Source organism: Syngnathus scovelli, chromosome 13, assembly GCF_024217435.2.
Source record: "Syngnathus scovelli strain Florida chromosome 13, RoL_Ssco_1.2, whole genome shotgun sequence".
Classification (NCBI taxonomy): domain Eukaryota; kingdom Metazoa; phylum Chordata; class Actinopteri; order Syngnathiformes; family Syngnathidae; genus Syngnathus; species Syngnathus scovelli.
In genome coordinates, this window is record NC_090859.1 from 14,941,910 (window position 1) to 14,968,774 (window position 26,865).

The 26,865-nt window shown below is 50.1% G+C and overlaps 3 protein-coding genes and 2 long non-coding RNA genes across 9 annotated transcripts; 2 read left to right on the forward strand and 3 right to left on the reverse strand.

The window, feature by feature from the left end:
• Nucleotides 1-1,193: 1,193 nt before the first annotated feature.
• LOC137840860 (uncharacterized) lies at nucleotides 1,194-3,142 on the reverse strand. Its single transcript, XR_011087977.1, has 12 exons — nucleotides 3,003-3,142; nucleotides 2,832-2,946; nucleotides 2,743-2,772; nucleotides 2,633-2,673; nucleotides 2,500-2,558; nucleotides 2,357-2,413; nucleotides 2,217-2,272; nucleotides 2,037-2,153; nucleotides 1,839-1,936; nucleotides 1,632-1,764; nucleotides 1,488-1,565; nucleotides 1,194-1,405 (listed from the first exon to the last, which is right to left on the reverse strand). It is a non-coding gene; the product is annotated as an uncharacterized lncRNA (long non-coding RNA).
• LOC125979723 (uncharacterized) lies at nucleotides 1,661-9,649 on the forward strand. Its single transcript, XR_007485394.2, has 2 exons — nucleotides 1,661-1,744; nucleotides 1,842-9,649. It is a non-coding gene; the product is annotated as an uncharacterized lncRNA (long non-coding RNA).
• On the reverse strand, nucleotides 5,281-8,821 carry plrg1 (pleiotropic regulator 1). Its single transcript, XM_049738210.2, has 15 exons — nucleotides 8,653-8,821; nucleotides 8,378-8,484; nucleotides 7,835-7,971; nucleotides 7,710-7,766; nucleotides 7,407-7,500; nucleotides 7,241-7,331; nucleotides 7,047-7,145; nucleotides 6,853-6,945; nucleotides 6,588-6,737; nucleotides 6,413-6,514; nucleotides 6,240-6,342; nucleotides 6,043-6,151; nucleotides 5,780-5,919; nucleotides 5,512-5,705; nucleotides 5,281-5,441 (listed from the first exon to the last, which is right to left on the reverse strand). The coding sequence occupies exons 1-15, from the start codon at nucleotides 8,659-8,661 to the stop codon at nucleotides 5,382-5,384; spliced, it is 1,545 nt and encodes a 514-aa protein (XP_049594167.1). The 5' UTR covers nucleotides 8,662-8,821; the 3' UTR covers nucleotides 5,281-5,381.
• On the reverse strand, nucleotides 8,984-18,959 carry setd1ba (SET domain containing 1B, histone lysine methyltransferase a). 4 transcript variants are annotated; one of them, XM_049738199.1, is made up of 19 exons: nucleotides 18,809-18,959; nucleotides 18,404-18,549; nucleotides 18,117-18,215; nucleotides 17,600-17,870; nucleotides 17,016-17,137; nucleotides 15,782-16,897; nucleotides 14,949-15,683; nucleotides 14,306-14,482; nucleotides 14,003-14,096; nucleotides 13,538-13,746; nucleotides 13,338-13,404; nucleotides 12,926-13,255; nucleotides 12,718-12,843; nucleotides 11,682-12,162; nucleotides 11,219-11,384; nucleotides 11,019-11,144; nucleotides 10,805-10,924; nucleotides 10,520-10,657; nucleotides 8,984-10,296 (listed from the first exon to the last, which is right to left on the reverse strand). In XM_049738199.1, exons 1-19 carry the CDS (start codon nucleotides 18,867-18,869, stop codon nucleotides 10,123-10,125), a joined length of 4,758 nt encoding a protein of 1,585 aa, XP_049594156.1. In that variant the 5' UTR covers nucleotides 18,870-18,959; the 3' UTR covers nucleotides 8,984-10,122. The 4 variants fall into 4 exon arrangements, with proteins under 4 accessions (XP_049594156.1, XP_049594154.1, XP_049594155.1 ...); XM_049738197.1 differs by having other exon boundaries at nucleotides 11,682-12,585; XM_049738198.1 differs by having other exon boundaries at nucleotides 12,424-12,843.
• A 2,763-nt stretch (nucleotides 18,960-21,722) lies between these two features.
• rhof (ras homolog family member F) lies at nucleotides 21,723-26,763 on the forward strand. 2 transcript variants are annotated; one of them, XM_049738227.1, is made up of 7 exons: nucleotides 21,723-22,013; nucleotides 23,966-24,192; nucleotides 24,272-24,481; nucleotides 24,588-24,675; nucleotides 25,281-25,390; nucleotides 25,765-25,899; nucleotides 25,995-26,763. In XM_049738227.1, the coding sequence occupies exons 3-7, from the start codon at nucleotides 24,344-24,346 to the stop codon at nucleotides 26,157-26,159; spliced, it is 636 nt and encodes a 211-aa protein (XP_049594184.1). In that variant the 5' UTR covers nucleotides 21,723-22,013; nucleotides 23,966-24,192; nucleotides 24,272-24,343; the 3' UTR covers nucleotides 26,160-26,763. The 2 variants fall into 2 exon arrangements, with proteins under 2 accessions (XP_049594184.1, XP_049594185.1); XM_049738228.1 differs by lacking the exon at nucleotides 23,966-24,192.
• Nucleotides 26,764-26,865: the final 102 nt, after the last annotated feature.

Here is a 26,865-nt window from a genome sequence, read left to right on the forward strand (position 1 = left end):
ACTGCGCAACTTCAACATCAAACACCTCTAGATGTGTTTTTAATGACATTTATGCAAACCAGGTTCGTCAGAAATATATATTTGATTTGTAGTCGACTCATTTGGTTTGCATCAGTGTCATTGAAAAACACATCCAAAAGTGTGTGATGATGTTATGCAGTTGCTGGCACTTAGTTTTTGTCTCGGTGAGAGATGTCAGCTGTTTCAATGTGCTCACCTTCCCCCTAGTGGCACTCGTGTCATCAGAAGTAAGTGACATCTCACCTGAGCTCATCAAACACTTAAGCTGCTTCCATGCAAGGCCTGTCAATGGCAATGTTTGTGTGCAACTATATTAGTCTCACACAAACATTGACTGCTCAAATGTTTTCAAACTGCTTTTCTGTCATATAAATTAATCAACTGGAATGCAAGTCTTAGTGTTTTTATGAGCAAATTTGCTTCACTCATTGGAAAATGTTCATGCTCGGTGGTTGCTGCAGTGGCACTGAAGTTCTCAAAGGCAGTCTTCAGTCTTGAGGTGAGCGTTGTCCTTGTGTCCCTGCCATGGACATGGGTTTTTTCACTGTTACTCTCCATTTCACAGGACTCCTGTCACTTTGAGTCATGTGAGATGGAGAGTAACAGTCTAAAACCCATGTCCATGGCAGTGACACAAGGGCAACGCTCACCTCCAGACTGAAAACTGCCTTAAAAAACCTAAGTGTCACTTTCCCCGCCTCCTACTACTACCCAAATTCAGTCTGACCAATCACAGCGCAGCATAAATTTGCATAACCACGCCCACTTTTCCAACAGCCAATCAGAAAGCAGTATTTGCAAGTCTGACCAATCAGATTGCTTTAAAATAATGAGGCCACGCCTACTTTAGATTCCACCAATCGCATGACCCCTCATTTGCATAACCACGCCCACTTGTCCACCAATCGCTGACCTTCATTCTTATTGCCCCACCCTTTTTCTGAGCCCTCAGCGAATCATGAAGCAGTATTCCAGCTTTGACCCGCCTCATTTCCCCCAAAAAATTCAGGAAAAAAAGTTCCGGGAAAAAAAAAAAAATCCCCCCCCAAAAAAAAAAATAAAAAAATAAAAATTCAGGAAAAATATAATCGGAAAATTTTTTTAGGTTTTCTTTTTTTTTTTTAAATTAAGATATTTTTAAAGTTGAGAATAAAGAGTTAAGAGTTTAAGTGTTCATTGTAATTAAACTTTATTTCTTTTGCAGAGTAAACATTCAACCACAAAACAGTTAGAAGTTGCACGGTAGTCTGCTCGGTGCCAAGTGGTGAAGTGGTCGGCCAGCGGGACGAGTGGTGGAGTGGTCGGCCAGCGGGACGAGTGGTGGAGTGGTCGGCCAGCGGGACGAGTGGTGGAGTGGTCGGCCAGCGGGACGAGGAGTCTGCGCCTGGAGGTAAGACCAAAAGAAACATGTAAGCATAAAGTAAAGTCAACGTTTAGTGCAGGAAAAAGTTTAGCATGAAACTTACCAGTGGGAAAGATTTGTTGTTCGTGGCATCAAGTATTGAGAGCTGCATGACCAGAAAGCTGCTCTTGTTCCTTGCAACCTGTCAGGGAAAAGAAAAAATTGGAACCAAGTTGTCATGAGGACTGTGCAGTGATGAGCATATTACCTGAAGTGCAAATATTGGCCACTTCTCAGGTTGATTTAGAGGCAAGGACGCAACAAAAATGGATGTTGCTAGCATGCTGCTGTGCTCTGATCCTTGGCCACCGCTGCAAGCAGGTACTTGATCGTGCACCACCCTGGACACACAAAGAACAATCATTCCAATTTTGGAACATGGTGGCTGAAATGAAATGTACTTTCCTTCTCTTACCAGCAGAGGGCTCTCCAGCCAGCAAGAAGGTAGCCCCGCCCAAAAGATGTCGACTTGAAGCTTTTAGCAAGTAGCATATCAGGGATGTCTCATTTCACCTGCAACAACCACAGGGGGAAAATCCAAGTCGAGAAAGTGACTCGCCTGCTACAGTTTGGCTTGAGCCACAGGTGCTTCTTTCTACTCCACTCCACTCACTGGCAGGTGAATGAGCTCACAGAATGGAGGCAAAGTGGCAGGTTTTTCACTTTCTGGACCAGGATTTGCCACTTCTGCCAGGACTGGAAGATCATGACTCCTTGTTTCCAGCACCACCTGAAACAACAAACTGGTCAAGCACTTTGATTTGTCAATTTTGTCATTGCAATCGTTTCAAACCTGGCGCTTTGACTTCAATCCATGCAGCGGACTGGTACCACGGCCTTTGGCTCCACCTGGTGGACAAAACGGGAAGAGAATGCATACGCTGAAACAAATTGGTCAAACGATGTATGTTCATGTATGACTGAGTGTTTCACCAATGAGAACGCAGGCAGGAACAGCTCTGAACGTCTCTCCAACCGCAGTTCGTCGGCCTGAAAGACAAGGTAACGTTGTAACCCACAGAGTCTTCTTACATTTTTAGTCATACGAGCTTGTTTGATAGCAAGAGTAGACTTGCAAACGTCTCGTGAAGTAGGACGGCTCTCAGGTCTGCAAGCCGGCCGGCCATTTTGAAACCTGCAGACAAAAAAAAAAAAAAAGGGTAAGTACTTGAGAGTCAATTGTCCTTCGAATAAAAACGGGTTTTTTGCCTTTTTGCAGTCAATCTGGGTCTTCTTTCGCAGATGCAGACCTGTGGACAGAAATGGACAGTTAGATGAAGTCGATTAAATCCACATTATTCGAGCAGAAAGTAGGTTACTTGAGGCTGGCTCGTTTTGAAGAGTCGCACCTGTAGACAGACAATTTGATTAGATTCTGTTGTGAATTCCTGCAAACGTTTTGTCTTACCTTGGGCAGTAAAAGTGCGTTTGATGCTATTAAGGTCGGAGATGTTTTCTGCCAACGCTCGCTTTTTAGCTTGCACGGTAGCAAGGTGTAAGCACGTCCAAAGTGCAAGTTGACGCTGAAAGAGAGCAAAAGCAGTTGGTTTTAAAAGGTTAAGGAATAGTGAAGACTTACCTTTGAAACGCAGCATGTTGTGTAAAATTGTGCTGCTGCGCTGCGCAGCCGGTGGAGCAGCACGACGTGACGCTGTCAGAAATGAGCAAGAGAACGATTGTCGCCTTTGTGACGTCTTATATAGTCATTTTGTGATGACGTCATTAACAAGCAAAAGGGAAAAAAAAAAATAGAAGCCGTCTGCGGATGCAAGGGAAAATGGCAAAGTCCAACCCTTAGGTAGGGTCGGGTCTCGAACCGTGGGTCTGTTGCATCGGAGGCAATGACGTTAACCATTCAACCAGTGCTTGCTTGGAAACGTCAGTTGGTTTCTTCGTATTGATAGTATGAGTATCCAAACATTGAGGTAAAACGTCTAAGGTGACACCTAAGTACAAAGAAGCGAGAGAGCACAATTGTGTCTGAGGTGGCCGAATGGATAAAGGTTTTGCCTTGAGTTCAGGAGACTCGGGTTCGAATCTTGGCTAACGCTCTGTTTAATGTGTAAATATTGGACATAGCGGGTCTCGAACCCTGGTCGACTGAGCACCAGGCCAAGTGTTATACCATTCGGCCACATTGCCGTGAAATTTTCGAATTTTTATTATGTATTTAACGTCTATGGCACTAGTGATCTACAAATACAGAACAACTGCCACGCAGTTGTAAGATACACAGATGGTCTGGTGGTTCAAGCTTTTGCCTTTAGTTCCGCCGATGCGGGTTCGAATCTTGATCATCGCTCTCTTTAAGTTGAAAATGTTGGCCATAGCGGATCTCGAACCCTGGTCGACTGAGTACTAGGCCAAGTGTTATACCATTCGGCCACATTGCCGTGAAATTTTCGAATTTTTATTATGTATTTAACGTCTATGGCACCACTGGTCTACAAATACAGAACAACTGCCACGCAGTTGTAAGATACACAGATGGTCTTGTGGTTCAAGCTCTTGCCTTTGGTTCCGGCGATTCAGGTTCGAATCTTAGCCATTTTTCTCTTTAATTTGAAAATGTTGGCCATAGCGGGTCTCGAACCCAGGTCGACTGAGTACCAGGCCAAGTGTTATACCATTCGGCCAAATTGCCATGAAAATTTCCGAAAATATTTATGTACTTAACGTGAACAAGTCGACTGATCTACAAATACAGAAAATTGTTGGATCATTCTAAGATCCAGTGATGGTCTTGTGGTTAAAGCTTTTGCCTTGAGTTCAGGAGAGCCGAGTTCGAATCTCATACATGGCTTTATACACATAATATATTACAGAGCAGGACTCTTTGCCTCGTATTCTGTCGAGTCTTGCACATTATTCCAAATGTTACACGGAGCGGGACTCGAACCCCCCCTCTCCTGTACCCCAGACCAATATTATTCCATTCGGCCACTTTGGCACAAAAATTTCGAATTTCCTTTGGGTGGTCATTCAAAGCACCGAAAGCTATACGAGTGAATTGTATTTCCATGCAGCCCTTCAATGAAAAAAGAAACAAATGCAATCGGGGAAAGTGCTTGGTATCCCTTATCAAGTGCTCAACTGAGACCGCTCATGTCCCTCCTGGACTTTGTGACTACTATTGGTGGCTAGATTTGAGGAGAAGGGCGTGACTTACTTGCGAACGATTACAGACAAACCTGGTAGTATAGATTAGGTTATTAGGTGCACTTGAAAATGGCGGTGTACCTAATGGAGTGTCCGTGTGATTCCCTCGTTAAGTGCACCTGCGTGAAAAGTTTTAGCTCTTGCAGAACGTGAAAGGAGCTAAAAGTTTTCACGCAGGTGCACTTAACGAGGGTCACTTGGAAAACATGTTGGAACGCGGCCCCGAGGACTAGAGCTTGACACCTGTGACCTTTGACCATGATATTTCCCTAATAAAGTGGCCTGTTATTAGGTACACTTGAAAATGGCGGTGTACCTAATGGAGTGTCCGTGTGATTCCCTCGTTAAGTGCAGCTGCGGGAAAACTTTTAGCTCCTGCAGCACGTGAAAGAAGCTAAAAGTTTTCCCGCAGGTGCGCTTAACGAGGGTCACTTGGAAAACATATTGGAGCGTGGCCCCTAGAGGACTGGAAGTGTGCTACCGGTGTGTTCGGTCATCTGCGGACAGGGGGGGGCGGGGCAATGACATACCACCTCTGCCGAACCCCTAGGGTTCGATCGAACCCGGGTTAAGAACCACTGCCCTAGACTTAATAATAATAATACATTTTATTTATAAGGCGCCTTTCAAGGCACTCAACAGACATAAAATAGCGTCAAAAAATGACCGGAGAGCAAAAATAACAGCGTTCACCCCACTATGCAAAAAATCTTTAATCATGCTGGGGGGAAAAAAACACAATGAATGCAGTTGTTGCGCTGCAAGAAACCAAAAGATGCGGTGGGCTTCCGCGGGATCATTAGAATCTTTTTCTCTTCAGGATTTCCGGTTTCCAGTTGACAGGGTGGCTCTCTTCCGTCTGCAGGACACACAGAAACAGCTTCAGTAAGCATATCAGCCAACATTTTATATAGTATAGTACTACGTACAGCGGTGTCGTCCTCTTTGTACACTTTGATGGTCTTGTCCGCTTCGGCTGTGATCAGACGACTTTCCGAGTTGTCGAAGACGCAAGCAAAGATGCCCGACTCGCTGTCCAGAGAGCCGGGCTGCACGGCGGCGTGAATCCTCTGGAAGTTGTAGCCGGTCCTCCAGTCCCACATGTGGATGGTACCGTTGTCAGCTGGACACAGACAGACAGACCGACACAGACAGGGGCATGAGTGGTTCCGACGTGACGCCGCTCGAGATGGATACCTCCGGAGACGAGAACGCCGTCAGAGTTGACGGCCAGGGTATTGATGATGGCGTTGTGTCCCGACAGGTTTTGAATGAATTTGCCCTCCGGGAACATCCACTGTTTGACGTTGTCGGCCGAGCCGGAGGCAAACGTGTACCTGGAGGGCGGTGGGAAAGGCATCAATCAGCACGACGAGAGGGTTGAGAGCATGACGGGACGGGACGGGACGGGACGGGGCCAAGGCTTTCTTTCGGCCAGAAGCGCGAGGTCTGCAACTTACTGTCGGGGATGCAGGACCACGCTGCGAACAGACTTCTTGTGGTTGGTTAGCGTGGCTCTGGTTTTGCCGGCAATCAAATCCCATAACCTGATGGTCGAGTCATGGCTCCCTGCAGGAGGTCAGGTCACGTACGTCGCCTTTATCAGCACTGACGTTTGCGTATTACTCAGTAGGCTATGACGGTAAGATTGGGCTACCGGTAATGACTTGCGGCTCTGCGGCTTGGCACCGGACCGTGGCCACCGTGTTGGTGTGACCCGTCAGCGTGTGCGCGTTGGCTTTGGAGCGAATGTCCCAAACCTAAGAGAGGGAAATGCAGCTTACGCGCAGCCTTCCAGGCAGGGGAGAGGAGGGGAGGGGAGGGGCTTACCCTGGCCGTGGAGTCTCTGCTGCAGGTCACCAGCACGTCGATGGTGGGGTGCAGGTCAAGGCCGTACACGGCGCTCAGGTGGCCGTGGTAGTGGCGGATCACCTGCGGGGGCGGCCGCCGACACATTGGGACCACCAAACAGACCACGGAAGTGCTGGCGGCCGAGGCGACCCACCTTGTTGTACTCCAAATCCCAGCACTTGACTTGCTTGTCCTCGCCGCAGGAGAACAGGTAGGGGCTGCGGCTGCTGACCGCCACACCGCGCACCGTGCTGATGTGTCCGGTTAGTGACAGCTTCAGCCTCCCGGTAGCAAGGTCCCAGATCTGGCCAGACAAAACCAGCACTCTTATTAGCAAAAACAAAAGCATTTGCACACTTTCATTAAAATAGCAGTGAGTGCGTGTTGTTTTGTATCAAATCCATCGAGGCAGAAGTCACCTTTATGGTTCTATCGGCCGAGCCGGTGACAAACCACTGATTGCCGGGCTCCACGGCGATGGAGCGCACCCAGCCCAGGTGACCGCTGATGACCTGCGGCACAGACAACACTTATTAATCACTCTGCCATCAATTCTCAACACGGGCACGGCGGGTCCTGGAGCATGCGCTCGCTCGCCCGTTCGCCCGCTCACCCGGAAGAGTTTCCACGGCGGGTGCCACTGCGGCTTGGGCATGGTGGGCGCTCGCCTCATGAGCGACAAAGTCCTGCTGCCGCCACTTTCCATGACCGTCTGCAAGAAGAAGGAAGGAAGGAAGGGCAAAACATTTGGGAAGGGAGACGGGCGGCGACACGCCAAAGGGAACGGCCGTCGATCTCGGGACGTACCGACACGACGGAAGGCGGGTGCGATCGCTCGGCCGCTCCGGCGTGCCGATGGATCTCGGGCACGCTGGCGGCGCTGCGGCCGGCGTCTTGGCTGCGAGGCGGCACGCTTGATGACAAATTCATCACACAACGGACGGAGGTCATTTTGCATCGATGCTGGACTCACCTGGCCTGTGACGCCGGCAGCGCCAACGCCATGGAGTGAACGCCGGCCTCGCTGGGGTTCCTGTGGATCTTTGTGTCGGCGGTCAGCGCCACTCCTGATCATATGATTGCAATTGAATTGATCGCGAGAGATGTTTGGATATCGAAACGCAACATGTTTTTCCTCGTGTGTTCTTAATACAGAAAAATCTCACGGTATTCTCTAAAAACATATCAAAGAACAAGATTGCTTTATTTATCTGAACTCTGAAAGCAGCGCGCAGATTCTTTTTGGAAAAGCATGGCAAGCTCCTTTAGGACTTACCAGGTCCAGTCGGGTAAGCGTGCGTTCCGGTGATTGCGTATTCCGGCTCATCGGACGCTAGATTCGAAAAATGACATGGCGTATTATACATTTCATACAATAGCCATTTGTTTATCTGTGATCACCTGGATGCGTGTAGCTGAGCTGAAGCTGCATGCTGTTGACGGGCTGAGAGACTCGCTCTTTGGATTCCTTCAAGACGGGCATGTGGAGGACAGCCTCAAAGTCGGCTTTCAATTTCACCGCCATCTTCATCTTGTGACTGCAAGCATGCATGCATGCATGCGCACGCACGCACAACAGCGACGTGAACCGAAAGCAAACACAAAGACAACCCTACGTGGCATACCATACCAAACAGCACCACAGTTTGAAGCTTTTGTTGAACAATTGATGACTTCATATTGTTGTTGTCGAGTTAATTCTATCCCTTTACTCACAAACAACACATTTCAAATTGACAGAGCAAAAAATATACGACTTGATTAGAAAAAGGTCAGAAACCTTGAACACACTTTTTCAAGGTATGCAGATGCTTGCAAAAGTCATTTACCGTTGACTATTAATAGAACAGTCGATTCATCTAACAAGCGATGAGGCCATGGGAACTCTTTTTAAAGCTACTTTCAAATCATTTTGGTGTAATTTAACAGTGTTTTTCTTCAGACCTTTTTTCATCCAATGCAATGTACTTGGCTTGGTCGGCCACAAACATGTCATGAGTCCTCTTGAGCGAGCGAAAGACCAGCGTGTGGACAGAGTGCTTCTGGACGTCCTGTAAACACATAAAACAAATTGAAACATCTAAAAAAAAAACATTTAAAAAAAAGAAAAGAAGACTCGGAAGCAGCTAATTCTTGCCAGACAGTAGTCGGGCCCCGGGTGTCTGAGCGGGAGCGACCCACTAAAGAGCCACGGAAAGTAAAAAAAATGTGCCTCTTACCTCAGTCATTGTGATGATAATTGTCGTACAAACGTATTAGAGAGGCAAAAATATGAACGAGTAAAAAAAATACAAGCGTTTGATATGAAACTTTGAGCGAAACACTAACGAAGACCACGAAAGCACGCCGACCCTCGGCGAACCGGAAGTAAACTAGCACAATGCACAAGGCACGGTTGGTTTGTCTTTGCGCCACCTAGAGGCAAGGGGTGGCGCTTTACTTGCATTCTTCTTGTTCAACAGCCACAGCTGCCATAAAGTCATTGTACAAGCCGTACGATCTGTAACTGTCTCATGTTGGCATGATTAATAAGTGAAATGGCGCAAACACTTTTATGGATGTATGCAAAATTCCTTTATTTCCACCCCCCCCCTCCCCCAAACATTTGTCAGGTAATAAATAGACATGAGGAGCTGGCAGATTATTCAGTCCTCTTCCTATACGCCGATTCAGCACTTTTTTTTCCCACCCTCGCGCTTTCTCCACACAGCAAAACAATTTTCATAGAATTTACAACACAAAAATGAATAGAAAGAAAAGAAACCCAAAGCTTGACACAAGCTGAAATGTGGTGCTACAAGCTCACCGCTCGCTCGCATCAAATGTCACACAGCTCTCGGAGCTCGGATGGTGTAGCAAATTCTCGGGGAGCAAAAAAATAGATATATTCGTATAATATTCACAGTTAGCGTTATGTACACGTTTGAGACAGGCGACAGGAATAAAGACGTTTCTACAAGAAACAATCTTTCCAAAGAGGGGGGCAATGGAAGGTGACTGACTTCCTGTACACAGCGGACCTTCTTTTCTTTTGCTTGTCATTTCATTTCCTTTTACAGATCCCTGATAATACTTCTTTTTTGTTTTTTTTAAATATTCAGTCTTTTTTTTCCTAGAAAACATCTTAAAAGTGAGAGACATATTAAAAAAAAGTTGCAGATTTTCTGTACAAGTTTACAATCCAAACAGAAAGCAAGTCTCCAGTATTGTGACAGCGAGTCAATGAGAGAGAAGTCGCGTGTGCCCGGCAAGGCGGAAGTGCATTGGACTTTTTTTTCTTCTTTTTCTTTTGCAATCGCAAGAACCGTTAGAACACTGACGGGACAACACGTGAACAGAAGCTCGCCGATACAGCGATGGGAGTCGAATGAATGCTTGATTGATGTGCAGAAGTGAATTTTGGCCAGCGACACCACACGCAATGGCCGTCCGTTGTTTTGAGATGGGCCGTCCGGCCGGCCGCCTGCCTTTTGTTTGCTCCTGTCCCGGCCGACTCCGGTCAAATGAGGGCGTTTCTTTCGATTTCAAAAGACAAAGTGTGAATGGAGATTCTGATCCCCGTTGAGGTGGTTACGTTCATCAGGTCGATCGGTGTGGAAAAAAAATCCTCTCGCGCCATTTCGCCTCTTTTTGTGAACAAGTCAAATGGATGGAACAGCACCGTAAATGGTAAACGTTGGCAGTTTGGCTCAGTTGAGCGTCCCCCGGCAGTTCTCGGCGCCGCACAAGCAAGGGATCTTCTCGTCCTCGATGGGGAACTTGTAGTCGTACGTGATCTCCTCGTTGACGTTGATGGGCTGCCGCGAGTAGATGACGATCTTCTTCTGCGACTCCACCGTGATCACCTTGGCGTAACAGTTGGGCTGGAACACAAACAAACAAACAAACAAACAAACAAACAAACAAACAAACAAACAAACAAACAAACAAACAAACAAACAAACAAACAAACGCATGACCACATGCAATCCGTCGTGTTTGGCACAGTGCAATCAAAATAGTAAGTAGGAAGGAAGGAAGGAAAGAGTTAAGGAAGGAAGGAAGGAAGGAAGGAAGGAAGGAAGCTTGTGGGTGAGGCCGCCTTACGTTGCAGCTGTGGTTGATGAAGCGCGCAAAGTTGCCGCACTTGGTGGCGTCGATGATGGTGTCGTGGTCCACGCGGAACATGTAGCTGCTGCCGATGCCCTCCTCCTCGTAACGCTTCTCACGCATGTCCGCAATCACCTACGCGCAAATATAGATCTTGTATATACAAATAATAATTTGATTTTCCTAAAATTATCTTGCCCAACTTTAAGCCTCCCAAAAATACAACCTACTTTATTGTTCCCAAAGGATTTGACAAAAGGCTGTTGCCACGGACGCTCTCACCTGTCTGATGTTTTGCCCCACGTACTCGATGACCATCTCGTCGGCCGCAATGGGCTCCAAAGCAAACAGGCCCCAGTCGTGGATGTGCGACTTGCAGAATCGGATCTTCTTCTTACGGAACTGGAAGCGCAGACGTTTGTCGGTAAGCGGGAGGCGATTTTGCGGCAAAAAGACAAACGCGAGCGTGCGAGCGTTCGTGCGTGCGGGCGCTCACTTTTAGCTGGTTGAACTTCAGCAGGTCGCTGTCGCAAGCAAACGATGACAACAAGCGCCGCTGCTCGGAGCGCCGCTCCGAGCCCGCCCTGGTGGAGGCGTGGACTTGCGCGGGAATACTCATACCCTGAGCCACAGAGAGACAGAACAGGTCAGCCGCATTCCTGGACAAAATAAAGCGCGAGCGGCAGGCATCCCCACCTGAGTGTCGACGGGCGGCTCCTCCGACTGCAGCCGCGTGCTCTGCAGATACTTGATCTTGTCCTTCTTGTCGATCTTGTAGTAACCTTCGCTTCGGGCACAGCCGGTCATGTGATCCCTCATGCCGTCATCTCGCCTCTTCTTCTTCACTCGGGGGATGTTGGTTTGTGCGGGCGGGGCCGTCAAGGAAAGAACTCGATGGCTTTTGGGGCGCAGGGAAAGTAATGCCTTGCTGCCAACAGAGGGCGCTGCTACACAACGTGACTCGGACACAACTTGCATCTAATCGGAAAAAAAAAATAGACTATTCTTATAAAACGACGACTGTCGAAAAGAAAAAAAAGAAAAAAATCCCCCCACCTCCCGACATTTCCTCAAAAATGTACTTTTTGAAAGAAACCACCTAAGTTGACTTTAGGCTTGAGCAACGCTCGCTGCTCAGCCGGCCGGCCGGCAAAGGATATGCGGATGATTAACCCAAAGCGTGTCGTTGAGCCAGTCGTTGCCGTTGTCCTGCTGCAGCATCTCGTCGTAGGTGACCTGCAGGAGCCGGATGTCCTCTTCGTCGATGCCTTCGTTCCAGATGTCGTACAAGATGGTCATCTCCTCAAAGTCGCTGCGTCTGGAGAAGTAGGCGTGAGGCGGCGTGGTGACGGGGGACAGGCTGTCCAGCAGAAGCTCCTCCCAGCCTCGCCGCGCCCGCCGCGCCGGCTTGGTGGCCACGGGGGCCTCCTCTTCGTAGGACAGGAAGCCGTCTTCGGGCGGCAGCGTCGTCGTCTGAACCCCCGATTCGGGGCCGTCTTGCAAAGGAGTCGAGTCGGGCGACAGCTCCGAAGACTCCGAGGCCAGGGGGGTCTTTTTGCCTTTGGGCCGTCCCGGTTTGCGCTTGGACGGGACGCCGTCCGCTATCTCGGACCCGGCGTCTCCGGAGGGGTCGACCGTACCTGTTGACGAGGCTCGGTTAGCGAAGGCGCCGACGGGCGGCTCCTTAAACACGGGACGCTCGTCCAGGCTCTCGGAGGAGATCTTTCGATTAAGTGCGGCCGGGTCAGGGAAGACGGGGGTGAAGGTTAAGTCTCGCCCCGGAGTACGAGGGACTCCGGCGCTGAGGACGGGAGACTGAGCAGGGTAGGAGAAAGGACTACCGGGAATGTGCGGGGAACCCAGCATTAGGCTGCTGCTCCCCGTGAGCGGGGCGTCGCTACCTGGGGTGTTGGGCACCGTGTCCGTGCTCTGGGACTTGCCCAGACCGCGGGCTCGCTCCATCAGGTCTCGGCCCGGCGTGCGGGGAACGTCCTCGTCCGTGGTGGGCAGACGAGCGCGTTGGGGGAGCTCCGGGGGCGGGTGGAGGAGGGAACGACCTTCTACTGCGGGGTGAGGTGGGAGAGGGAGGTACATTAAAGAGGTGGAAGAAGCGGCCAGCAGGGGGGCTTTGGAACGGAGGTGGCACGGGGTTACTCCCACGGGCGTGGCGGCCGCTCCCTCGGCCTCCGCTTTACCTTTGACTTTGCGCTCCTGGTCGCTGTCGGACGGAAGGGCGCCCGTCGGCGTGGGCGGACGGAGGTTCTCCCGAGGTTCCGACGTGGCCGCGCCACTTTCATCGCCGCTGACGTCTTCCTCTTTGACTAGAAAATCACAAGCGTGCTTCCCTTTAACTTTTTGTAAACAACCCAAAAGTCAACAAATGGCGCAGTTGAGAGATCCTACCTTTGGGCGACGGTGCCTTCGCTTCCTCCGCCTCTTCAGGACTCGGAGGTCTAAATTTAGCTTTGCCGCTCAGCTCTTCCGTGGCGTCCCCGATAAGGACCGAAGGAGGACTGGCCGCCTTGGAGTCCGTCTCTCCCTCTTCGTCCGACGAAGATGACGACGATGACGACGAAGAGGAGGACGAGGAGGTCTTGGTGGCTTTGCCCGCGTCGTCGTCTTCCAACTCCACCTCCGAGACCTCTTCTTCCGAGCTGAGCTCGTACTCGGAGGAGTCCGAGCTGGCCGACGAGGCGTCCGAGCTGCTCTGGGACGACGCCGAGCTCGCCGACTCTGCGGGAGGGAGGGAGACGACGGCGTCAGATGACACGCTGCGCGACGGCAAAGGTGTGGCCGTCGGGTAAAAATCAAGTACCGTCGGAGGAGGAGTCCGACGATACGCTGTCGCTGGACGAGTCTCTGTTGGCTTCCTCGTCAACGCTCTGCCAAAACAAAGAACAGGGTGACCTCACGATTGAAGAAAGAAATCAACAAAGCTGTGGCTGTACTAAACTGTTTTTTTCTTCCACCCCTACCTACCTCCCGTCTACACAATCAAGACTTGAGCGCACTTACTTTACTTGGCGACAGCCTGTCACCGGGCGCCGTCTCGTCAGCTCGCTCGTCTCGGTCGCCCAGCGACTCCTCCTTGCCCGACGTGTCCGCCTCCTCCTCGCCCTCGCTGTCCAGGTCAAGCGGGCGCGAGTGTCTCCGCTTTGTCGGAACGCCGGCGCCATCCATTTTGGAGTCGTCCAACGGGAGCTCCGCCGTATCTTGATCGCGCTCTGACCGAGATCAATGACAAATAAGGAGTGCGACTTCAGGATATAGTTTATTTGACATTTTACGTACAAAAGAAAATCCAATAATTAGGCAAATTGAACCTTTCAAATATTAAAATGATATTATTTATTTGATCATTTATTAGCAATATTTGAATTTATTCAAATGAGTTAAATATATATATATAAATTACAATAAATGAACAATGATTTGAGCTATCGTAAAAAAAAAAAAAAAAACAATACAGTACAAAATTACCTTCATCCTCCAACTCGTCATCCACGGGAGTGGAGGGCCGTGCTCGTTTGTTCTCCCCGGCGGCGACGGCCTCTGGCGGGTCCTTCCTTTTCACCTGCGTGCCACATTCCAAAGCTTAACACCAAAGGCGAGCTTGGGAGGGGAGGGGAGGAAAGGAAAGGAAAGGAAAGGAAAGGAAAGGAAAGGAAAGGAAAGGAAAGGAAAGGAAAGGAAAGGAAAGGAAAGGAAAGGAAAGGAAAGGAAAGGAAAGGAAAGGAAAGGAAAGGAAAGGAAAGGAAAGGAAAGGAGCGGAGCTTTGGCCACCTTGAAGGAGGGCAAGCGGATGGCTCCTCGCAAGCCGATGCCCAGTCCCATGCCCTCGTAACCCAAACCCTCGCCGCCTTTGTTCCAGTTCTCCAGCAGACTTGAGCCCAAAGTCTCTTTGGGTTTAGGTCGCTCTTCTTCCTTCCCCTCCGCACCTTTGATTGGAGTCGAGGATGCCTGGGACAGGAACATTTGGAATTTGAACAACATGAGGATAGAACACTCCATTGCAGCAAAGTGACAAAATACTTAAAAATACAGAAGAAGAAAAATGCCACAAGTACGTCCGGATCGACTGCAGTATTACAGTCATCGCAGTCTTCCTCATTTGAATAAAGTTGACTTTGACTTTTTGATTGGAATAAATACGGTAAACATGTACTCTCGAGTAAACACTATAGCGCTCCCTTGAGGCCAAGGTGCACACAGCAGAAAGAGCGGCGATATTTCATTGCAGTCACGTTTTTTAACTGATGGCAATTCATTTTCTGGTTAAAGTCATATTCAAAGGCCAGTTTGGGTAGTAAGTTTATCGATCGCTATAAACAGCAGTGGAAAATAATCGTGATTCGTCCCCGCCCCCCCCCCCCCAATTCCCTCAAGGCCAATCCAGGGAAAGCAAATTTGAAAGCATGCGACTTACTTTTGCTGAGCGTTCCTTCTTTTCCCACCACTCGTCGAAGGCCCTGAAAGCCACCACCTCCACCATTTTGCGATTGAGGTCCCTCTTCATGATGGCCTTCAATTCTTTGACAATGACCTGCAGCACCCCTTCCACAGTGGCCTTGTGGGGGTCCTCCTTTTTCGTCTCGTATCCAGGGGGAGGAACCGTGGGGTTGAACTTGGGCATGCCGGGATGCTGCCACTGATGCGGCGGCGCCCCGCTGTGCACGCCGGCGCCAGCGCCCATGGATAGATGTTGGTACGACGGGGCAAAGGGCCCAGAGGCGGCGCCGTCCAGGAAGTGCGGGTAAGGGTAAGGGCCGCGCGTCTGCGCCATGCGGCTCAGCATCTGCTGCTGCATCTGGAAGGACATGGGCACCGTGCTCCACTGCTCCCACCGCAAACAGTTCATTAGCTCCATTTGGACCATGGGGATCATGCCGGGCCCGTAGGCGGCGGCCATGTGGGGCAGCAGGTGCGGGTGCACGGCCAGGTGAGCCGGATGGCCCGGCACGGTGCCCAGGTGGTGGTGGGCCATGGCGAAGCCCGCCTGGTGGGCCAGGTGGGAGAAGCCCGGTGGGGGCAGGGCCAGGGTCTGGATGGGGGACACGGCCGAGTTGACCACGATGCCTTTGCTACAGTCGCCGCCAGCGATCGGCGTGCCGGGCATCTCGTCGTCAGAAATCTCCATGTCCTCTCCGGACGACTGATGACTCTGTGTGTGTGTGTGTGGGGGGGGGAACGGAAAAGATGTCACCGCAAATCCACTACGCTGGCCTGACAATGAACGCGATGACGACGGATGGCGCTTACCGTCTCCATTTTGTCTGTTGCTGCGGGCGCTCGAGGATGCTCCTCTTTGACCTGGCCGTTGCTGTCGCGGTCCAGGGGAGAAGCGCTCCTCTTGACCAGCGAGGCGGTTCCGGGGACGGGCTCATCGTCTTCGTCCGAGTCCGGCAGCGGCGTGGGACTGATGTCCTCCAAGCCCGTGCTACAGGGCCGGGAGTCGGGCGCTCCACCGCCCGTGTACGGCGGGATGGGGGAGAGCTGCGAGGACGAGGAGGAAATGGGACTGCCCTCCATTCGCACCTCAGTGTCCGAGTCTCGCTCGGCCAGGAAAGGCAGTTTAGTCCTTTTCTCCTTGAGCAGCATCTCGATGCGCGAGTCCAGGCTATTGCGCTCGGCGGCAGCGGCGGCGGGCGAGCCCGGCGACGGGCAGCGCTCGGGCGTCCTCGGGGGAGGCGTGCTGGGATGGGGTCCCGGTTCTGGCGGGGGCTCGGGGACGGGAGGGGTTTCGGGTCCGTCCTTTAAGGGCAAAAGCTCAGCGGGTGCGGCCAGAGGCGGCGGAGGCTGTCGTTGGTACTCGCCCTCCCTTTGGGACGGGTGATGAAACGTCGCTTCCGACGGGGGGAAAGCGGGCGGTAAGGGAGCTTGGTAAGGCGAGAAAGCCGACTTGAAGTTGGGCGTGGTGGGGGGAGGTGCCGTGTAGGAGAAAGAGGGGGTCGAATGTGCGGGTTCGGGCGGGGTGAGGTGCTGCTGCTGCTGCTGCTGCTGCTGCTGCTGCTGCTGCTTGGAGGGCGCATGCTCGGACGTGGCGCCGCGGTACATGTTGCTGCGGTACTGAGGCCTCTCAGGTCTGCGATTGTACGCGTCCTGGAACTTGCTCTCGTGTCGCCGCGACTTGTAGCCTCCGGAGCTCTCCGCCCGGCCAGACTGGTACGCGGGTGTGGACTGGCGACTGGAGTAGCTGGAGTCTTGAGAGAAGGGGGTGCCCGCTTGGCGCGGCGTCCCCTGGGACTGGGGCGTGTCCTGCCGAAGGCTGGAGTAGCCCGTCTCCAGGGACAGCGGCGTGGTGGAGGTGCTGCTGCCGCCGGGCGGCACCGGGCCCGCCAAGCTGCTCTCCGACAACCGGCGGATGGGTTCGCATGACTATGGAGGGGGACGCAGAAAAATGGCGCTATGAGACGTTGAAGACAACATTTCACCCAGAACTGCACACCGAATAAAAAGCTCAATGCGATAACAGCCAATCAGAGGTGATTTTTACCAGTAAAGCTTCAGCCAGGCTGCGAGGGGAAACTTCTCTGGCTTCCTCCACGCCGACAGGCAGCGTCCGCGGCGTGTAGCTTCCATTCATCAGGAGCTGGAAGTACCGAAGGCGATTCTCACCTGAGGAACAGTTAAGAGACAATTAACAGGCGGTTAACAATGCACAAACAATGACCCAGTCAATGAACAAATCAAATCAAAAGTCAGGTAAAAGGTTCAAGACATTGACAGTCTTTTAAACGAGGTTAAAATGTACAAATGGGTGGGGAACGCATTTTTTAAACGTTGGAGGGCTGCAACAAATTCATGGAAAATCCACGGATAAGCTGAACCCTTGGAAATTCAAATGATTCCAAAGTGTCAAGAAATAGAAGCACGTGCCCATTTCAACTAAATGCCATTTGCTGGGGGCGGGATTTGTTTACAGGGCTGAAATTAGGCCCACTGGGGAGTCGCCGGCGCCCTCAGCCAGGGGCTTGAGGGAGCAGGGATTACGTTCAATGAAATTCAATTAGCCCTCAGTTCCCAGGTGATCACATGACAGCTGTCGCCCAAAGTAAGCCAGACGCCGGAGTTGTTTACCTTTGGGGTCCAGTTCCACGTGGATGATGTTTCCCATCACGGAGGTGTTGTGCAGCATCTGCACGGCCGTCTTGGCCGCTTTGACGCTCTCAAAGACCACCTTGGCGATGCCCAAGTGCTTCTTGTTTTTGGGGTTGTAAAGGATCTCCACCTGCTCGATGTCGCCAAACTTCTTGCACATGTCCGTCAGGAAGCCCTCGCGGATGTTGTCGTTCAAGCGGGCGAACGTCACCTCCTTCGGGGGCACGGGGCCGATGTAATATTCGTCGATCTTCAGCGAGAGAGTGGATTTTTAGGGGACTCGACAATGCAACAGTTGTCCGGGAAAAGCCGACAAACGCTGCTAATCCCAAATAAACATTTGTTGGATTGGTAAGTAGAGAGTGGCTACTATAGGTTGCCCTCTCTTGCACGAGAAAGCCCAAATAAGAGCAAGGGGGTGTGTCTGGAACTTATGACAACCCCTGTTTTGCCACCCACCTTTTACCCCAAGGAAAAGAGTCGCTGTCAAGACTACCTTGAACTTGGGCACCGGTAGGTCCGTTTCTTTGTATTTGGTCCAAAGGCGACCGATCCTCGGGTCTCGGACGCTGTCCACCGGTGGCATCCCCGGGTTCTGCGGAGGAGGAGGAGGCGGGGAGCACATTGCTGACTGTCATCCACCCAAAGCACTATCTCACTCCGACGACAAGTAAACAAAGTAGCGTAAAGTCGCGTTAGCGATGATGGAGGCTGAGTCCGGAGGAGCGATCCTGCCGTCCGTCACGGGGCTCGGCTGCTTGGCGGCGGCGGCCGTCCACTTACGGGCATGTTGAAAGCATGTCCATCGTAGCGAAACAGCTTGTGCGATCCCTTCTTGAGCGCCGGGTCGATGATCAACTTGAAACTTCTCCAGTTGTGACTCCGCTTCTCCGTCGGGCCGGGGTGACCGTCCGTGCCGTTGGCCAACGCTGAAAGCACACACACGGCACGGCAAGGCAAGGCAAAGCCGAGCTAACGTGAGACAGCGGCGGCTAAAGCACGCTCGCTCGCTCGCTCGCTCGCTCGCCCCAACCCGCTCGTTCCCTTTACCGCCGCCACCAGTTCGCCACCACCAGCACCTTCCTCGTCCGCGGCACTTGCACTAAAATCGTTACTTACACATGCGTGACTTGGTGTGGCTCGGCAAGGCAATTGAGCGAAAGGTGGCGAAAGAAAAGGGGGGCTTACTTGAACTCTGCTTTCTGCCATGGTCCTCGCACAATTTGTTTCTCTCCCCCGGCTTGGACATGATTCGCCCCGATCGAGGGATCCTTTCTTGTTGAATCGGTGAGATAAAGGGGAATCGCTTTTCGCCCCGCTCACATTACATGATTTGGCTGGAAGAAGGGTGGAAGTGGCTCCTTTTTGAGCGAGAGCCCGCACATATTGTGTGGCTGTGGCTGTGGCGGCTGCTGCTGCTCCTGCTGCTGCTGCGAGGAGCTTCAGCAGGGTACGGTAGCTTCTTTCTGTCTCTCCCACAATACACCGCTTAGCTTAGCTTAGTTTAGCTTTGCTTAGCTTAGCTTAGTTTAGGCTTTGGCCCCACGTCGAAACGGCGGGCGCACTTTCGCCACGACAACTGCAACCCGCTCGTGGAATAAAGACAAAGGCGCTGTGTAACGTGATACGCTAAGAACTCTCCGTTAAAAAAAATATACAAACACACACGCACACACATATACGTACATATACATATATAGTGCGCGTGTGACTTTTTCGGAAATATGTTTCTGTATTTTTCCGTGTCAGGTTGACCGTCTCTACACGCTTTTGACGAATCTGCTTCCACTTGAACGCATTGAGCAAACGTTCGATATGAACTCGTTCGACTCGCAACCGAAATGTGAATCAAATCGAACGGCAATTTCCTTGTTTTTCCAAAACAGCAATAGTCCAAATCCGAGAATACATTTCAAATATAGAAGGCCGTTTTGAGCTGGTTACTGCATCAGCCCAAAGAAATACCGTCGTGTCTTTTCCCATAGCGAACGTCAGCTGACGCCGTGTTTACGTTTATTTTGAACATTATATATGACTTGCTTTACCAAAGAGTTTGCTTTTGACTGGCTGCCAACCCTTATCAGAACCGCCAATGAAATATGAATAAAACCCGTCCGGTATGCCTTGATGTAGATATTTAAATGTGACTTTAAAACTCAATAGACTTATTTATTTCGTTATTATTTATCTTTGAGGGGGAAGTAATAAGTGATATAATGTGGTTGCGCAAGTGCACGTCTTATCGCTGCGTTTGTTTTCAGAATTAACCAATCGCATTCAAACTCATGTCAAATGGGAGTCAACAAACATCTGCCACCATTTAAGCTGTCACAGTTTAACTCCAAATAAAATTCAGATGTTCTCATGACTTTCTCCTGACTTTTTTTTTTCTCCAAGAGCACCCTTGCATTTGCATAAAAACAGACCTTTTGGAATGATGGCCAAAGTTCACAATTTGATCAGACCCTGCCTGACACATTTTCTCCACATGAGTTTGTTCGGTTTTGTTTTTTCTTCTTCTTCTTCTTCTTCTTTGTGAGACTGGCTCCTGTTTGTTCCCTTGACCAAACAACCCAGACATATGACTAGAGATTGTTGCCACATGTTAAAGAGCCAGCATTCGCAGAAATTCTGCAGCACGTTGGATGTTGCTGTTTCCCTTTTGGCCGCCTCCCTGGTCATATTTGCATATTCATTTGGTGGACATGGTTTGCGTTGTTGTCTTTGGTGAGTTGGTTTTGGTTTGGAGTTTTGTTTTTCACTGCCTGCTGATTTTTGTCTGGTTTTGCAGCGCTCAGCCAAATGATTAAAAATGTGAATAAAAGCATTTGACAATAATGTCATTTTTTCAAACAAGAAAACTACTGTCTGACTATTGTGAATTTCTGCCCGCAGCCGATGCCTCGAGATGCCCGACTGGCAATAGAGTGAGTTTGCATTTAGTTGGCCGGGGTTTTCTTCTTTTTTCTAATTGATTGAGGTTTAGTTTTGTCTAAGGCAGGCAACTCGTGTTATTTGACATTGCCTGCTGTTTTCTTCTCTCCAGTGCTCGGGCAATTGGCTGGTTAACAGCGGGCAGCCTGGCCAGCCAATCAGCGTGCAGCACCACGAGGCGCCGTCTGCTATTAGAGGGAGGCACAAGAAGTCCTTCAACACACAGCAGAGAGAGAGAGAGAGCGAGAGAGAGCGAGAGAGGGCCTGAAAGCTCTCTCTCAGCAGCCATTTTCCTGAAAAACACAGGGACTTAATGGCCTACATGGGTTTCCTTTGTTCCAAAAAGGGATCTTACACTCGATTTCCTCACCTCTCATGGACTATGATAAGATCCTAAGATTGCTTCCTTTGAAAGGGACTGAGAAGAAGGAAGAGAATGTACTGGATGTAATTACCCTGTGAACATTTTCAGCCTTTTTTCCTCTGCTCGGAATCATCCATCTTTGTCTTAAGCCAGGCCACGTGGCACTCCCAAATTGTTTTCTCTTCTTAAAATACATGTAAATAAACTGCTTAATGACTGAGAGGAGGAGGAGGAGGAGCAGGAAAAACAGAGTTTAAGTATCTGAATGTGTAGTTGAGGCCTTGTATGAGTGGCAATGAGTAAGTCCAGTTTTCTGATCATCTACCATGTTTGCAATGTGAATAAGGCATGCTCATTAAACTATTCTTGTCCTAAAACCAAGTAAGATTTTTTTGGGGTAGCATCATTATTCAATATGCTAGCCTCGAGGTGAATACTAGTGTTGGTCGTCGGTGGCCTTGGTTACGATTTCCCCATTTAATTCAGAACACAACTGCCTTGATGAATGGCTCTGAACATTTTCTCCCACAACAGAATCAGGTGGGATTTTGGAGCTTTGCTCTGGGCAGGATTGCTTTGTGCTTGCTCCCATTTGCCATTTAAAACAAGCAAATGACCTTGCTTCAAGGGCACATTTAATTTCCAGGTCTACAGCGTCCCCGGACAGAGAAGAAGGGAGCACGCTTGACGATATTTACCTCAAATGGAGTGAGCAGGCCTACATGACACAAAAGCAGGAGGAACGATTTCAGCTCCATCTTCGGATCCTCCGACAATGTCATTAGTAAGGGATGGGCAAACGTCTCCTGAAAAGGAAGGAATCCATTAGGGCAAAAGGTAGCGCTCTTTCCAAACGAAAAAAGATCAGATCAAATCAAATCATGAGTGAGTGCGTCTCGCCATTGCCCACCCCCCCCCAGCCTGCGAATAACCAACGCATCTTCAACCATCATCTGTTTGGGCAATATGCAAACCATCTCTCTCTCACTCTCCTTCAAGACGGGATAAGATCAACCTTTAAACCGTCTTCCACATCGACCACTCACTAAGCATCACCGCATTCAAAGTACAAGGAAATGAATGTTATTTGAGAAGGTAATTGATTTTTTTTTCTAAACACTTTTCATTGTTTTGCCAGTTTTTCTTTTTTTTTAAATCTACATATAGGCATTCTCATGAGAGGACAGTGAACGCTTGCCAAGTGAGATTCATCAACAGTTTTCCATATACAATTCATGTAACAGTACTTTTGTATTTGTGAATATTGTCGACTTACAGCTGGTATTCAAAATATGTCATCCAAGCCTGTGAAACGCAAACGAATCTTAATGGGGAGAAATCTTGGGACTTTTCACTGCTTTCCCTTTGTCCAATAGTCATTTGGGTGGCTTGTAGGTTTAAAAGTGACGAGCAGTTTCTCAGCTCTGCTCGCTCTCAAAATGGCTTCTCGACGCACGCGCGCGCGCGCGCACACACACACACCACGACGACGCAGCGCAAAAGCGCAACGGTCTTGTTCTTCAGGCTGGGTGGGTGAGGTCCTCGAGCGCGTCAGGGACGATGGGGGAGGGGAAATTCTCCACATTTCCACTCTCGAACGGGGCGTTTTTTACTCGACGTGTCTGTCATTTGAACAGGAATGGGCGAATTGACGACGAATCGAGGCTTCTAAAAGATGGCGACGCTCGGCTGGCTATGTAACACCCAAACCGGAAGGCGGTAATGGGAGCCGTTGTGCACGTTGCCAGGGCAACACGCGGCCGGGCGGGCTTAGCAACCTTGCCAAATGAGGTCATATGAAGTCGGCAGCTGCAGCGGCTGTTGTTGACCGGGCTGGAAAGAAAAACAACCTCGAAAAGATGTCAACGGGCCACAAAACACAAATACAACCAAATCCGATGCGCGTATCTGGGTGTGACTTGAAGGTGTGCTCGTTTGCGCGGCGGCTTTCCGAGCGGCCTGTCTTTCCGGTTCACCGTGTTTATTTTGGGCATTCCGACATGGAGGAAGCGGATGGATCGCTCGCGCGCGCACGCACGCACGGACGGACGGACGGACGGACGGGGTTGTCGTTTCTCCGAGCTTCGACTTCCACCATCCCCCAGCTCGCTCGCCCGCTCTCTCGCTCGCTCTCCCCGCCCAGATAATCGAACACGTACACGCACATGCAGCAAAGAAGAAGCGTATAGGTGAACAACACGAGCGAGCAGTTTGTCGCCTATTGTCCGGAGGCTTTTTTGGGGGGGGTGGGAAGGAGCAAAAAGCAAAAAGCAAGCGCCCATTCGTGCTGCGCCCGCCATTGAACACGAGTGGAAGGCTCGAGCGCGTGTGCTCGGACGGCTGGCTCCCTGCGTGGCGAACACAAGCCAATCTTTGTTGAGGATTTTCACGAAAAAGACCCGTGGATGCTTTGTATGTTGAAGGAATCGCTCGCTCCCTTTTAATCGATGGAGAGCGTTATCGTTTGAATCATCCATCAGCCCCCTTTTCTGTTAAGCCTTTTTTACGCTTTCTCACATCAATTTGTTCTTTAGTCTTACAATCGCTTCGGAAGAATCGAATGAAGATTGCTATTTGCTATTCTATGTCCAAATGCTTGCATGTCATTGATGTATTTCTTCTGAAATAAACTTGTGGGAGCATTACCAAGTACTATATATAGCTGGGTCATGTTTCATTTTGAAATGGGACTACAGTATAGGGGTCCGTTTTAAAATGGTGACTGTAATCAAATAATTCATGCTCATTCTAATCCTATTTAAATTGCAGTATTTACTCACCTTAATTACTATTAAATAACCAATGATCTAAAACGATATAGCTTGAAATTGACCTTATGAATAAAATATATTTACAACAAACAAATGATTTATTGAGAAGAACGAATTAAAAAACATATTTTTTGCAGTTTTAAAAGGAAACAATAGCTAATTAAATGCAGCAAATACGACACGATTGGAATAAGACAGGAGTGGAGCATATGCGGCCGGCCCGGTGGCCATACCGCAATACGCCACCATTTTGATGTCTCCAATTTGTACAAATAGCTCAAATGGAGCCAAACGGTTGAACGTCAAAGAAGATGGTCGTCCAGATTGCATGGCATCGCATCTGCATGGCAGAAAGTAAGGTGGCCAAGCTCAAAAAGGAGTTCCCGCCCATGCAATGACACATTGCAAAAAAGGAAGTAGGCGCGGCGCTGCGTGGCGCGCGGCGCTCCAGTGCCGCCCGTTGGTGCGCTCGGAGGCTGAGCACCGGCACGCGGGCTCCAAAGGTGAGGGAGGCCCCATCTGACGCCAAGCGGACAAAAGTGCTCCAACATCCAGAGCGGCCCGTGTGATTTCTTTCCGCAGGCTTTCTTTGCCATGCACGGACCGGACCGCCTTGACGGAGCGACGAAGCTGGTCCTGTGACTGACGAGGAGGATGACCCAAAATAAGGATGCCGGCGGCGCTAACGGCACCGGCAGGGAGGCTGAGGAACTCAAGACCGTCATTGTGGGAGATGGCGGCTGTGGGAAAACCTCGCTTCTCATGGTGTATGCCAAAGATTACTTTCCAGAGGTGAGAAGATCACAATCTGCCGCGTGTTCTAACCAGACGGGCTCGTCATCATCGCTGGCTAATCTGATGTAGACACTGATAGTCATTGTCCTCCCCTTTTCAACAGAAATACGCTCCGACCGTGTTTGAAAAAGTCACCACCACGGTGGTCCTTAGAGGAAAAGAAGTGGCGCTCAACATGTACGACACGGCAGGTAAGGCAAAAGTAGTCAAGAAAAAGACAACTCCCCCCCCCCCCCGTTGCTTGAGGAAAATCGCAGGCTGCCAATGACAAGCATGAAAATGACACTTGTCGAATTTTGCTTGATTCGAGTGTTCAAGTCCCTTCATATTATCTGCAATACGTTTTATGACAGTGAACGCAAAATCAACTACTTTGAACATGTTTCTTTTATTGACCGTGCGAGCGGACATCTTCCGCGTCTGCTGTCGAGCGCGTGAGATCATTGCCAAGAGGAAGCCGAAGCCAGGATGTGGTTTGCTTGCACGTCGCGCGTACGCTAACATCGCCCGCATGTTATCGCACGTCTGTGCACGACCCGTCGCTTTCCGAGCCTGCGGGTCGTTTCTACCGCAGGCCGCTTTGCAGTTGCACACTTGCTCAAACTCGTGTCAAAAGCTTACAAAAAGATCTTGCAAAATCTCATCATTTATTCCAAAGTTGGAATTTTGTTAGGATCCTGAAAGTTTGCTTTTGCGGCCCGTTTAAGATGACACGGCGGGCCAAATGTGGCCCTCGGGCCTGGCCTTTGCCACCGGTCCGTCCGACTGCCATCAGCCGTCACGTTTGTGCTCGCAGGCCAGGAGGACTACGACAGGCTGCGCCCGCTGTCGTACCAAGAGGCCCACGTGATTCTGGTGTGCTTCGACGTGACCAACCCCACCAGTTTTGACAACGTGACCATCAAGGTAAAAGGCGCCTCGCCTCGCCTCGCCTCGCGTTTATTCTTCCAACGGGAATTGCAAGTTGGGAGTGGCACGCACGCATTCTTTGACTTATGATTAACTTACCGATACGGCGCTTTCGCTGTGGCTGGACTTTGAGCCCAAAAGCAGATTGGGAAGCCACCAGCGCCTTCTCGGAAAAAAGGTCACCGGGGCCTTGAACGGGGCGGACAGACGTGCTGGGACAAGTTGTGGCCCTGGGACGCGTTCAATATTCAAACACATTCAACCGGACTCCGCTCAGCAAAAAATGCTTTTTAGTGCCATCGAAGACTCCAAATTGCGCGGAGGCAGGAATGCGGCAAAAAATGTCAAAAATGTCGTGCGCGTGTGCTCAGTGGCACCCGGAGGTGAAGCACTTTTGTCCGGACGTCCCGCTCATCCTGATTGGCTGCAAGACTGACCTCAGGAAGGACAAAGAGTGCTGCAGGAGGCTCAAGGCCGTCAAGCAGGCTCCCGTCACCTATACGCAGGTGACGACCCGGTGCTCCTTTCTACTCAAACAATTTGCGGATTTGAAAATGGCCTCGCAAATGATAGCCCTTTCGTTGATTGCCTTGGGACGCAGGGCCTGGCCGCGCAGCAGCAGATGAACGCCGAGCTCTACCTGGAGTGCTCGGCAAAGTGCCAGGAGAACGTGGACGACGTGTTCCGGGAGGCCGCCAAGAAGGCTTTGGCTTTCCGCCGCAAGCAAAGACACTTCAAACGCAAGAGGAATTGTCAAATTCTATGAGCGCACTCAGATGTGCCTTGCATCTTCAAGTACAAGTAAATTGTACTGCACTGGATGTTGAAGCCACTTACTTCAACCTTAAGCAGTTTGAAGCTTTAATCCAGTGATTCTTTTGCATACCACTAGAGGGAGCCTGCCTTCCACACATGGAGACTAATTTCACATGTTCAACTTTTCACTTCTTCCCTTTTGCCAAGAAGGAGTTTGGAGTTGAGTTGTTGGTAGAGGAGTGCGTAACTAGACCAGTGGTTCTCAATGTGTGACTCTCAGGCTCCCTCTTGTGGCGCACCACTGAATTACTGGCCAAGTACGCTTCAGTTGTGTTTCACTTCGAATTGCATTTAATTTGAAGACCTATAGAGTTTGAAGCTTACTTTTGGGTACAACTTGAATGTATTTATCTGTTACATGCAAACATTTAAATTGAACCATGACATAGCTATATTTTCGAATAGTTTTTGCTAATAACATGTTGACTTGCAAATATTGTCATGTCATTTGATGACCTATTTCTTGTTGTGTCATTTTCCCTCTCTAGTCTTGGATATCTTTGTATTCTCCGAATTTTATAGCAAAGAGCAAAAACTCTTTGAATGTGAACGAATGAATTTGTTGGCTTCGCGTTCTTTTGCAGTTGTGCACAAACAAAAAGTTGAACTTACCTTTGAATGCAGCGCCCGCCCAAGAGTGGGACAAAAATGCAACC

Bases quoted from the DNA above. Each gene is read 5' to 3' on its own strand.
- plrg1 (XM_049738210.2), bottom strand. The intron at 7,767-7,834 runs GTGATCACAGAT...TTTCGAATCTAG, and splicing joins GCTCAGCTACACGCATCCAG to CGTCCGATGAGCCGGAATAC. The intron at 5,920-6,042 runs GTAAGTTGCAGA...ACCGCCCTCCAG, and splicing joins GTGGTCCTGCATCCCCGACA to GTACACGTTTGCCTCCGGCT.
- setd1ba (XM_049738195.1), bottom strand. From the start codon at position 18,869: ATGTCCAAGCCGGGGGAGAGAAACAAATTGTGCGAGGACCATGGCAGA. The intron at 13,256-13,337 runs GTACTTGATTTT...TCCCTCCCGCAG, and splicing joins GTCGGACTCCTCCTCCGACG to AGTCGGCGAGCTCGGCGTCG. The intron at 11,145-11,218 runs GTGGGGATGCCT...TCTGTGGCTCAG, and splicing joins AGCCGCCCGTCGACACTCAG to GGTATGAGTATTCCCGCGCA.
- rhof (XM_049738227.1), top strand. From the start codon at position 24,344: ATGACCCAAAATAAGGATGCCGGCGGCGCTAACGGCACCGGCAGGGAG. The intron at 24,482-24,587 runs GTGAGAAGATCA...CCTTTTCAACAG, and splicing joins CCAAAGATTACTTTCCAGAG to AAATACGCTCCGACCGTGTT. The intron at 25,391-25,764 runs GTAAAAGGCGCC...GCGTGTGCTCAG, and splicing joins TTGACAACGTGACCATCAAG to TGGCACCCGGAGGTGAAGCA.